This window comes from Ochotona princeps, chromosome 9, assembly GCF_030435755.1.
Source record: "Ochotona princeps isolate mOchPri1 chromosome 9, mOchPri1.hap1, whole genome shotgun sequence".
NCBI classification, from domain to species: Eukaryota; Metazoa; Chordata; class Mammalia; order Lagomorpha; family Ochotonidae; genus Ochotona; species Ochotona princeps.
Window position 1 is genome coordinate 13,830,681 of NC_080840.1, and position 11,990 is coordinate 13,842,670.

At 36.1% G+C, this 11,990-nt stretch overlaps 1 protein-coding gene across 2 annotated transcripts in view; it reads left to right on the forward strand.

Moving 5' to 3' along the window:
• The window catches only part of TMEM65 (transmembrane protein 65), a 38,722-nt gene extending 36,222 nt beyond the window's left edge, over positions 1 to 2,500 (forward strand). For both annotated transcript variants that reach the window (XM_058668502.1, XM_004580715.3), the window contains one exon: positions 1,885 to 2,500. In XM_058668502.1, the coding sequence (XP_058524485.1) occupies positions 1,885 to 1,992 (108 nt within the window). In that variant the 3' untranslated portion in view covers positions 1,993 to 2,500. The remainder of the gene's footprint in view (positions 1 to 1,884) is intronic.
• Positions 2,501 to 11,990: the final 9,490 nt, after the last annotated feature.

Below are 11,990 nucleotides of genomic sequence, written 5' to 3' on the forward strand. Positions count from 1 at the left end.
TGCCATGAGTGATGGTAGCAGGCATTTTGGTGGGTTGAAAGTACAAGTGGAGCCTGTTAGTGATAGCCATTTCAGTATACGGGGAAATCAGGAGTCTGAAACATAATATAGTCCCTCTAGGAGTATAGAAATGAATACAAATATTGATGTCAAAGTAACAATCTAGGATTAACCATCAGCATGTAGGCTGAAGAAAACTCTTGTTAAAACTTTGGAGGAGTGATATTTTTAAAATTTTGACCTAATGAAAATCACAGAATTTACTGTTGAAATAATGTGTAGACAAACTACTGCAAACACTAGAATCAATGACATTAAGCCCTTCGTGAAACAGTGGGATTAACTTGAAATGTTTATTTCTAATGTATTTATGTTAAATATAGAAATTTATCATAAAATCTATAGAATCTCATAGCTAAGTGGGCAATATGTTGGTGAAGATATTTTATTCATGATCTGTAATAAATAAAATAATTGATTTTGTTTTCCTCATTGGGAGGTCCTGAGGAATGAAACAGCATCTAATTGGTTCCTATCTGCCCACACAGTTTGTCATATGGTAGATAGATACTCAAAAAATGTTTTTATGATAAAGTGAAGCTTAATAGGAAACTGTCTAAAGTTGATAGTCATCATAGTAATATAGACTATAAGAATTGTTTATAGTATCTCTATAATGTGAGTTTTCAGAAAAGTTGATGTGTAACTATACATATGGTGAAATTGGCTTAGAAGTATGTGTAGTTTTATCAAGGGTAGACAGCATGACTATCCTAGAAGGATACACAATATGAATATTTGATTTTTAAATCATTGGTGAAGAACTCTACACAGAAATGCTTATTGTTATTTCACCTAAAGTGTTAAAAAGGTAGCAGTGTTTTTTTTAAGCTAAAGGAGAGCTTTAAGTACAATATAAACACATAGATTGAATAGTTTAAAAGTTATACTAATTTTATGTTTTCAGTTTGAGAGTATTTATTATAATGTGTGACTGTTGTAGGAGAAGTGGGGCAGGAAAAAAAGTTATGCTTGTGTAATGATTATATCTATGTATATATGTACGTAGAAAAAGTACTGATAAGGAATACATTCAAGGATGTATTCAAGGAATACATTCATGCATGCATGAGTACAGCTTTTAATTAATCTTACTTATAAGGTGAGTAAACTTGGTGTATTTAATGATGCACATTTATAAACATGGTGACACCTCTTGCCGTACCCCCTCTGCTGCTTGCATTCCCCTCCTTACCTGTCTCCCTCTAATTTTTACAATGGCATATTTACATTTCACTCATAATCATAGACTTAACTCCAATAGATAAATCAGCACACAGCAAGTAGAAAAAAAAAAACCTCTACTATTCCTCAGGCATATAGAAAAAGGCTGTAAACAAGAATCAAGTCCCAGGATGTTAATCTTTCTCATAAAGATAACATTTTTTGTACTCTGTGTACTAGTTATAATAGGTCAGGAGAAATATGAGATCTGTTTTTTGGGGATTGACTTATTTCATTAAGCATAATGATTTCCAGTTGTATCCGTTTTGTTGCAAAAAATAAGATTTCAAAAAAAAAAAAAAAGAGAGAGATGTTATTATTTTTTTGTGGCCAAATAGTATTCTGCATGTATTTACACCACAATTTCTTTATCCAGCTGTCAGTTGATGAGCATCTGGGTCAATTCCATATCTTAGCTATTGTGAGTTGAGGTGCTATAAACATGAGTGCAGATAACTCTTTTCTATGTTGATGTTTCTTACTATACTGAAAAGAAACGCCATTGTGGTTGAATGTTATAGTTGTCATCTCTTACATGCTCTGGCATGATACCTTTCCAGGGATCTAGTAACTGTGAAAATACTTCTTGTGTTTCCTTAGGGCAAAGCCGTTGGGGTGACTATTGGCTGCATTCTAGGAATGTTTCCTCTGATTTTCTTTGGAGGAAGTGAAGAAGATGAAAAACTGGAGAAGACTGAATCCTCTTAGAATACCCATAAGAAGATGTAAACTAATGTACCTCAGTTATTAACTATACTGTCACAACATTTAGAAGTTAAGACAGTAACAGTGTATAGATATGGGATCAAATAGTTGAGCATGTGTTATGGAACACTAACTTATTGTGGTTTGGTCTTAGGACATCTTTTAAAAAATATTTGGTATCATATGTGTAAATTGTTGAAATGCTTTTTCATCAACAGCAGTCAGCATTTCATCTTTTTCTTCTTTATCACATTATTATTTAAGTATTGGTCGTTGATGTACTGTATTGACTGGGAGTTTGGCTGTTTGTTACTTAACATGCCTACATGCATGAAAGCGTTTAGTTCTTGCCATCATTGTTGTTACATAATAGTTATAATTCAACCTTAGGAGTTTTCCAGATTACTTCAGATATTCAATATCAGTTAAAGTTTTTTTTTTTTTACTGTTTTATTGGCAGCATCAATTTTGTATTGTTTCACAGTAAACATTAGCAATTATAAAAATTTCAGTTGTTTTCTTAACACAGCTTTTGAGAAGTGTGCAGATTTGAGGTATATGTCACTCATTTTAATTTTCTGATTGTATTGTCTGAAGGGCCAGAAGGGTTAAAAAGAGCAATTATATGTGTTCTTTGTATTATATGAAACCATGTATGTTAATAAGAATACTTATTCTGGTTGATTTTCTTTATTTTTTTTTTAAATGGAGACTATGGAATTAGGTTGATCTAAGAGAATTTTAGAGAAATACAAAGTGGAAATTGAGAATGCTTATGGTGTAAGTGGTGAGATCCTACTGATGTTTGAAAGACTGAAGAAATACAAATTATATTCTTTAGAAAGATTTTCCCCCCTCATAAAATGTTATTTTATATGAGTGGGTTGAAACCAAACACTTCATATTCATGATCAAAATCTTGTTGTATTTTGTCCAGTGTTATTTTTTCTCGATAATTTCTTTTGAAGTGAAAACTAAGTATTTTGTATTCTGATCTTTTTTGCATTGTGGTCCAGTCAAAGTTGTATTTAGGAGCAATCCTTTCCTTTTGTGAGTATTTTTGGTGGTGGTGGTTAAAGCATATTCTTGGTTACATTAACTTATATCTAAAGTTATAACCATGTAGAGTCATAAATTCTAATTTTCTGAATCCTTAATGTTTTGTAGTATGTGGTTTGTTAAACATGATAATTAAACATACTGTGGGGAGAGAAACTGAAATTAAGATTTACTATTAGGATATTAAAATTAGTACTAATAGATACAAAAGAAGGTAAACTTGTGGGGCAACCATATTTATAGCAATCTTATTCTGAAATTTTATTTGCATATGATTGCTTGGAGCACTTATTTTCAATGTTAACTTCTCTCCTGTACACTTCAGAATAATACATTACTATCCTTTTAAGCATTGATTTTTGGGGGGAGGGGAACTACATCATATAATATTGTATGCAAATAAATATGTAATATTCTTATACATAATGACATTTTTCATTAGGTTAAATCAAAATTGTAAAACTTGAGAGCTTAAACATGATTGTGGTTTGTATCTTCCATGTTGTATAACATAAAAACACCAAGAAGAAAGGTTTCAAAATTTCAGATGCATTAGGAATAGATTGCTTATTTAAACTTTTTGATAAGTATTTAAGTGCTTATATCCCTAATGTGTATATTGATTGCCAATCCTTTCTGTTTTTTTTTTTAAGTATTTTATTGTGGTGCTTCACTTCTTTTTAATAAAATCCCATATTCCAGAAGTTTAGCCAGTTAGGTTTAGAAAGGGCCTTTGATTATTAATTTTTTTGCTCCTGCAAATAATTAGTCCTATTATTAGCAGAATTAGTAACAGAATCTGTTAGTTTGGTTTGACATGAACAGAATTATTGAAGTTGTTGAAATATGAATACAAAACCTTCATATTAAAAAAATAGTTTATAGGCACAATAAAAATTTGAATCAGTCATGCAATAAATTTTCCAAAAAATGGAGCCCTTCTACCATTTGTATACATTTCCTCCCCCCCAGAAATTTCTTTGCTCTAGCATGGTGCTTCACACAATACTAGAAAAATGACTCCATTAAGAATGATTTCATGTGTCTCTTGTTTCATGTTACTTGCCACAAAGAACGTTATTTGAGGTGTAAACTGGAGCCTGTGTTTCTCATATTAGTATTTCTCTTTTAGGAACACTAGAAATGTGAAATGCAACATGAGCTATTTTAGTGCTGAATGTTTATAATTCATGTTCTGTGTATTATGATTTATTGACTTGTTGATGCATGTGAACTGAGTGCATTTTACCACTGTATGTTAAATGGTGACCAATGTTTTTACAAAGGAATTGAACAAAAAAAAATCTTCAGAGTTTGCAATGTGGTTTTGATTTGATTTTGAAATTTGATTTTCTTACAGAGGACCTTGGTTACTCTGTCACTAAAGGAAATAGGATTGGTAATGGCAGATTTGATACAAGGTAGCAGCAAAGTCAGGATGCAAACATGACAATGTTTAAGGAGAATGATCCCACACAGAAACGTCACACAGAATGGTCAGCATCCATCAGTCACACTAATGGTATCGATAGCAGAGGTGTCCACGCTCATATAATCAATGCCTCATTTACTTTTTTTTCTCTAGGAGTTAAATTTAAAAGTTTGCATAAATCACTTTGAAGTAAACCTTCCTAATTTTAAAATTTATGTTCTTTCCTTCTTAGAACAATCTATGAAATGCAGCATAGCTTTTACCTTAGTGTCTAAGCATCTTTGTTATGGAGTTTATTATTATGTCGTACACAGTGCTGAGAGAATCTGATTTGTACCATTTTAAATTTTCCTCCCCTTTTGTGCTGCTCTTATTCTGGGAACTGTTTTCTCTCTAATATTCTTTCTCAGTTGTGTGGACCTAGGAACCAAACAGCTGCTCGTACCCAGAATTGTTGTGGAGATATTAGAAAACACTCAAGCCTGAGTGAGATGATGATCTGCTGAGAGTAAGAATAAAAATATTAGCATGATCTCAATTTTATTAGATATTTATTATTACATACTATAGTACTGTACATACATTATCACATGTAATCACCTTAATAGCAGTGTTAAGTTGGAGCTGTGGCCATGCCTGTTCTTTTTTTAATTTGTTTTTTATTTATTTATTTTTTTAAATTTTATTTATTTTCATTACAAAGTCAGATACAGAGAGGAGGAGAGACAGAGAGGAAGATCTTCCGTCCGATGATTCACTCCCCAAGTGACTGCAACGGCCGGTGCTGCGCCGATCCGAAGCCGGGAACCAGGTATCTTTTCCGGGTCGCGGGTGCAGGGTCCCAAAGCTTTGGGCCATCCTCGACTGCTTTCCCAGGCCACAAGCAGGGAGCTGGATGGGAAGCGGAGCTGCTGGGATTAGAACTGGCACCCATATGGGATCCCGGAGCTCAAGGCGAGGACTTTAGCTGCTGGGCCCCATACCTGTTCTTTTTACCGGGCGAATTGAGGCATGGAGAAGTGGGTATGCCCATGATTTCAGTACTATGTGACTGGCTGTGGCAGCGTGTAAAACCCATGGTCTTAAGATGTGCTGTAGCATCACCAGATGTGCAGGCTTTGCCACCACACCACCGTTTAGGTTCCTTATTATCTAGTATGTGGAGTCATTTTCTCATCTCTTACATAAGGAAATTGTTATTAGAATCTCAAGATCCATGTAACAAATTGTGTGTGTGTGAAAACACATAATAGATTTGTTATTTACTTGAAAGGCAGAGTTTTAGAGAGAGGGCGAGGCTGAGTTAAAGGAGATCTTCCATTCACTGATGGAAGTCATCTTCATTCTTCCCAAAACCGAATGGAGTTCCAAGCCAAACCAGGAGCCTGGTGCTCTACCTGGGTCTCCTCCCTATTGGACGGAATTGGCTGGGACTTTAACTGCGTTCTGGATATGTGATGCCAGACTTGTAGACCCTGGCTCAACCTTCACCAATACAACCCCAACTTCTGTGTTTTTGATTGTGTATTGTATACAATACGCTAGGGACCAACATCCCTCGCTCATGAAGTTTATTCTGCATGGGGGGTGGGTCCCAGAGTAGGGGGTGTTAGTGAGAGAAGAGAACACAGAAAAAGCAAATTACACTTTGTTATATCTTATGACAGTGATATGTTCTACAGAGGTAAATGCAGCAAGATAAAGGGCATAGACAGTACCAGTGGAAGTGAGTCAGAGAAGACTCTAAAAGATACAGATACCTGTGAGGAGAAGGTGTCAAACCAAGATTTAAAGACACGAAATGTCTTTCAGTTTGGCATGAAATGTAGAATGTTTGTTGTTTGCTTTTTGTTACGAACGCCATTGTGTTAAACCTAAAGGTTGAATACTTACATGTGCAGATTAATACTTACTATTGTTCATTTACTGACAACAGTAAAGGACATGGCCAAGAAACTTGAGGAAGCGATTCTCCAATTCCAAAAATTTGTAGAAAACCGTCAGCAAATTCTTTAGTTGTTTTCTGTGTGTTCATAATGAAATATTACTGACAGATCACTTGCTGCTTTTACCAGAGCAATAAATATTTTTGCTGCATAAGCTGTAATGAACATTGAAGTTAGCATTTTTTCTTATCTGACTTTCATAATTAATAATAAGGTTTGAAGTTTTAGGACTTTCGGGTCTACTGATAGAACTATGAAGCATGGTATTTTGTATCAGTGTTCATTTGAGATTTTGTATGTAGCATAAAGGATAGGAACAAAAGAAGCACAAGCAATTTCTTTTTTATTGGCATGAGGATTAAAAGCTGGAGTATCGGAGAGATGCTTTCTCTGTAACTACCAGTCAGACTTTTTTTTTTAAAAGATTTAAAAAATTTTCTTGGAAAGACAAAGTTACAGAGAGAAGCAGAGACAGAGAAAGATCTTCCATCCACTGTTTCTCTCCTTCAGGTACCTGCAGTAGCCGGAACTGAACTGCTTGAGGCCAGGAGAGTCTCCCAAGTGTGTTCAGGGGCCCAAGGACGTGGGTCTTCCTCAAATGCTTTCCCAGGCTATGAGTAGGAAGCTGGATCGGAAGCAGTGGAGCAGCCAGGACCTGAACTGGCATCTAATGGGACCCCGGTCCTTGCAGGTAGAGGATTGGCCCGCTGAGCCATGATGCTGGTGCCAAATCAGACTTGTTTAAATGAATGAAATGTGAGCATAATGATTGAAGAGTTAAAAGAGATACTTTTGGGGGAAGCCTTGGAAACCCTCAACAACTGTAGGATAAAGCAGTTTTCTGTGAGAATTATGAAATTTAGAAAAGACAGTATTTGATAATATAAAAGTTAATGACTTTTTAAATTTTGAATTTTTAATTTTATGATACAATTCCATAGTGTCTGGGATCAGTGCTAGACATAAATGGAGTTTAAAATGGGTAGTTAAGTGTGAAACAGAGGGAAACTGCGAGTTATCTTCTTCCATACCTCCATATCCTGTCATGTCAAGATCTCACTTTTCGTAAGGGGAAAAAAGATAGGACTGTGTTACACATCAGTGCTGTAAAAGATCTCATCTCCCGTGTCTTCTTGTGCTGCTCTGGCACGGGGGAGATATTCAGTGGTGATTTGATGAGTGATCACTGCTACTAACATCGTCATGATTTTCTCTTGGGTGGGAAACACACCCCCCTGTCTCCAAGCAGCATTTGATATTTATTACATCATTCAAAGGCCATACAAAATTATCAATTTAGAAAAATAGCTTGCCATACATCTATTGAATTTTGAGTCCATTCTGCCTTGCTCCCTGGTCAGGTCCAGACCATATATTTTGTTGTTGCTGTTTTGTTTTGCAAGGCTTTATGGCCTACTGGCCATCTATCTCACCCCTGCTAGGTACTTGGACATTTGGCTTGACGCCCAGACCATTCTGTATAGTATAAAGCCCGAACCATTTCCTGTGTCACACTGAACCACTTCGGAACTAATGTCTCGTTTGCCCACAGGTAGATTGCTTAATCCACTGGCACATTCTGTAGGTCATTGATTTTAATAGATAATCAAATGCTTGATGAGAAATGCGGTGTGTCTGCACATGCCCTGTAATCTTGCTCAGCAAGGAAACAAATATTTCTGGGTTCTTTATTCTTAAGAGCTTGAGTTGGAGCTTAATGATTTCTACTTTCTAACCAATTTACTCTGTTCTTTTTTCCCTTGCAAATTGATGCCAAATATATTTACTTGGAACTTTAGACTCTATCTGCCCACTCTCACCATAGATTTACCCTGCTAGTTTGGTTAGTATTATTATTGTTCTCTTTATGATTTTACAGAGAACAGCTTTGTAATGATATCTCAAATTCTTTCTGTATCCTAAGCCAAAGATTTAAAAATTTTAGTGTTGAGATCTTCAAAAAGCTGTTGCCGATGAGGGTAATATAAATACTTACTGTATTAGAAACTGAGATTGAAAAATCAAATAAATAATAAAATTTTTAATGTAAGTAACATTTTATGAGAATCATTAAAAATAGATTGGCATAAAGAGTGGATTTTTTTGCAGATTTCTTTAGTATCAGGCTTAATTGAAGATAGTTGGCTTTTCTTGTTGGTTTCTGTGTTTAATCTAATTGATATATTTGAAGTCAGTGAAAGAAACAGCCTCACACAGGTGTGTAGTTGTAAAAGACTCAGGAAAAAGGCTATTTGTATTACTGTGTATTGTTAGATGCTGTACCAAAGCTAAACAAGGATAGTTTCTGACAGTTTAGTAGCAAGGTAGAATTTGAGTCCATGTCTTTGGAACTTCACGTTGTGTTACATTAGAATCTGTTGGTCTCCTTTTTGCCTTTTGAGACTTCCCATGCATGGTTTTGTGTTTGACATTTGGAAATTGCTAATATGCTAAATTATATAGGCCTTTCAAATGTTAATACTCTTAACTTTATAAATGTTTACATCATGTTTAATATAGTCAACAAGCACATTAGAAAAGAAAAACATTTGAAAGATGAGCAACTATGATGTCCTATTTGACAGGCAGACATTTTTCAAAATTGTCTCACTTGAAAGCTTGAACTTTATCACTGAAAACAAATGCTGTTCATTTTCCTTGAAGTGACAGTTCACTTTGTTCTTATTTGATAAAATGTCAAATACCAACTTTATCTCATAACTCAAAACAGTTTTATGGCAGGTGCTTTTTCTTAAGGCAGCCATCATAGCTTGAATCCCCAGAAGTACATTGTATACACTTTCCATTTCTTCATACAGGATGTACATGCTTTTTGAAAAAGACCTCGTTTACTTAAAAGTCAAGATTTAACTAATTTTTACTGCTTCCTCGGAATGTTGAGTGGATCCCCCTCACCCAAACAAGTGGCACACGTGTGACATTAAGGACCTCAAAGACTACAAATGCTTTGATTCACTCTAAGATGCTGGTGACTTGACCACCATTGCTCTCGCAGCTTTGATGCATGAGTGCCGAGTGAGGAAGGTTAATGATGTCGTACTATATCACAGTCCCTGGAAGAAGCACGGTGTCTGCAAACCCATACCTGACACCTTGACAACTGCTCCCTAAACTTTCCTAAGTAGGTTAGGCTTGGATGCACGGAACAAACCCCCCAAAGATGAAAGTAATAGTAGATGAAACAAGGTAGAAACTTTCTTGCCAAGGCAGCATTGTGGTACGTTGTCCAGGCTGGATATGATAGCTAAGGTCCAGACAGTACTGTGAGACCCAGCTCCCCAACTTCTTGCTTCACTGGGTACAACTTTCATTCTTAAAATCATTTCATGGTCTCAACTGGGTGCTTTGCCCACAAGAGTCAGTCCATAATCTTCCCAGAAGGGAAGAACTTAAAGGTAAAGGACTTACCTAATTTTTAAAAATAGTAATTTAATTTTATTGGAAAGTCAATATACAGAGGGGAGGAGAGACAGAGAGGAAAATCTTCTATCCGGTTGATTCATTCCCCAAGTGGCTGTAAGAGCTGGAGCTGTCCTAATCCAAAGCCAGGAGCCATGAACAGGTGCAGGCTCCCAAGGCTTTGGGCTGTCCTTGACTGCTTTCCCAGGCCACAAGCAGGGAGCTGGATGGAAAGCAGGGCCACAGGAACATGAACTAGCACCCACATGAGACCCCAGCGTGTACAAGGTGAGGACTTTAGCCACTACACTACTGCACCAGGCCTGAATCTAACACTTTTTAAAAAAGCTTGCCTGTGTTCTTAGTGGGCTTTTGTGTTTTTCTGTCAAATTTTAAATCAGTTATCTGAAGCCCAGTGTACTTACCCCAAATTAAAAAACAACACAGGCATACTGGGATTCTTGTTTGTCTTGCTTTTGTTTTGATTGCATTGTGTCCACACATCATTTTCAGAAGACTAGACATTTTGATTGTGTCTATTTCGTGAGCGTAACTTATCCCTATACTTAGATAACTTTTAATTTCTTTCAGTTACTTTTTATAGTTTTCAATGCAGGGAACTGGATTTATATGTTATTCTAGGCATTTAGTAAGTAGCACATGCACATAATTTAACTATTTTATTGGTTCTATATGAAAACATGATGTTTTAAAAAAGCATTTATTTGAAATTCAGAGTGAGAGAAAGGGAGATATATTCTCTATCTGCTAGTTTACTCCCCAAGTGGTTCTAACAGCTGGAGTTGGACCAGACTGAAGTTAGGAGCCAGGAGCTTCACCTGGGTCTCTCAGTGTGGGTGCAGGGGCCCAAGGACTTTGGACATCTGCCGTTTTACCTGGCCATTGGCAGGGAGCTGGGTTGGAAGTGGAACATCTGGGACTCAAATGCCCATATGGCATCACACGTGGCAGCTTACTGGCTATGCCACAACTCTGATACCTGAAAACAGCACCTTTTTGTATCAACATTGTTTGCAGTGGTCTTGCCAAATTTGTTTTTTGTGTAATAGTTTCTATGTACATCCTTTACCACATTTAGAATCATGCAACCTCCTACTCTGACTGTGCTGTCTTTATTTAATTTTTTTTCCAGTCCTTAACCCCTTTGTTTACTTGCTTAATTTTTTCCCTAGTATCACCAGCACTGATATCATATCTGTAGTGGCCATTCTTTTAGGGGGAGGGCAATCTCAGAGTGACAGTTTTCAAATTTCTTTGTTTAGTGTTTGCTGTAAGTATTTTAAAAATAGATGTCTCTAGGATCCGGCGTGGTTGCCTAGCAGCTGAAGTCCTTGCCTTGAACTCTTCGGGATCCCATATGAGTGCTGGTTCATATCCTGGTGACCCCACTTCCCATCCAGTTCCCTGCTTGTGGTCTGGGAAGGCAGTAGAGGATGGCCCAAAGCCTTAGGAGGAAGCTCCTGGCTCCTGGCTTAGGATTGGTGCAACTCTGGCCATTGCGGCCACTTGGAGAATGGATCATTGGACAGAAAACCTTCTTCTGTGTCTCTCCTCCTCTCTGTATACCTGCCTTTCCAATAAAAATAAGTAAATCTTTACAAAAAATAGGTCCCTCTAATCAGATTAAAGAAATTCCCTTCCTAGTTTGTTAATAATTTATTTTTAATCATAGATAGGTGTGGAATTTTATGAAATGTTTATGGACATAATCAAATGATGCTTTTAAAAATTGTGAATATCATAAATTATGCAAATTCATTTTTTAAGTGTAAAACTACATTTGTATTCCTGATGTGTAGGTTTTATATATTGTTGAGTTTAATTTTTAAAATTATGTCAATGATCTTGCATTTGTGTTCATGAGAGAAATTGGTTGGTAGTTTCTCTTTTTGTAATATACTTGTCAAGTTTTATGCTGACCTCTTAAAATGAGTTGAATGTCCTTCCTTTTTCTAGTATTTGAAAGAATTTGTTGCTAAGATTGGTGTTATTTCTTCCTTAGATGTTTGGAAGAATTCACCAAGGAGGTCTCTAGACCTGGAGATTTTAAATGGAATATTCCATTTTGTGAATATACGTAGGATAATTCTTGTTTTTCCTCTTACTGTTTTAGTTTTAATAGT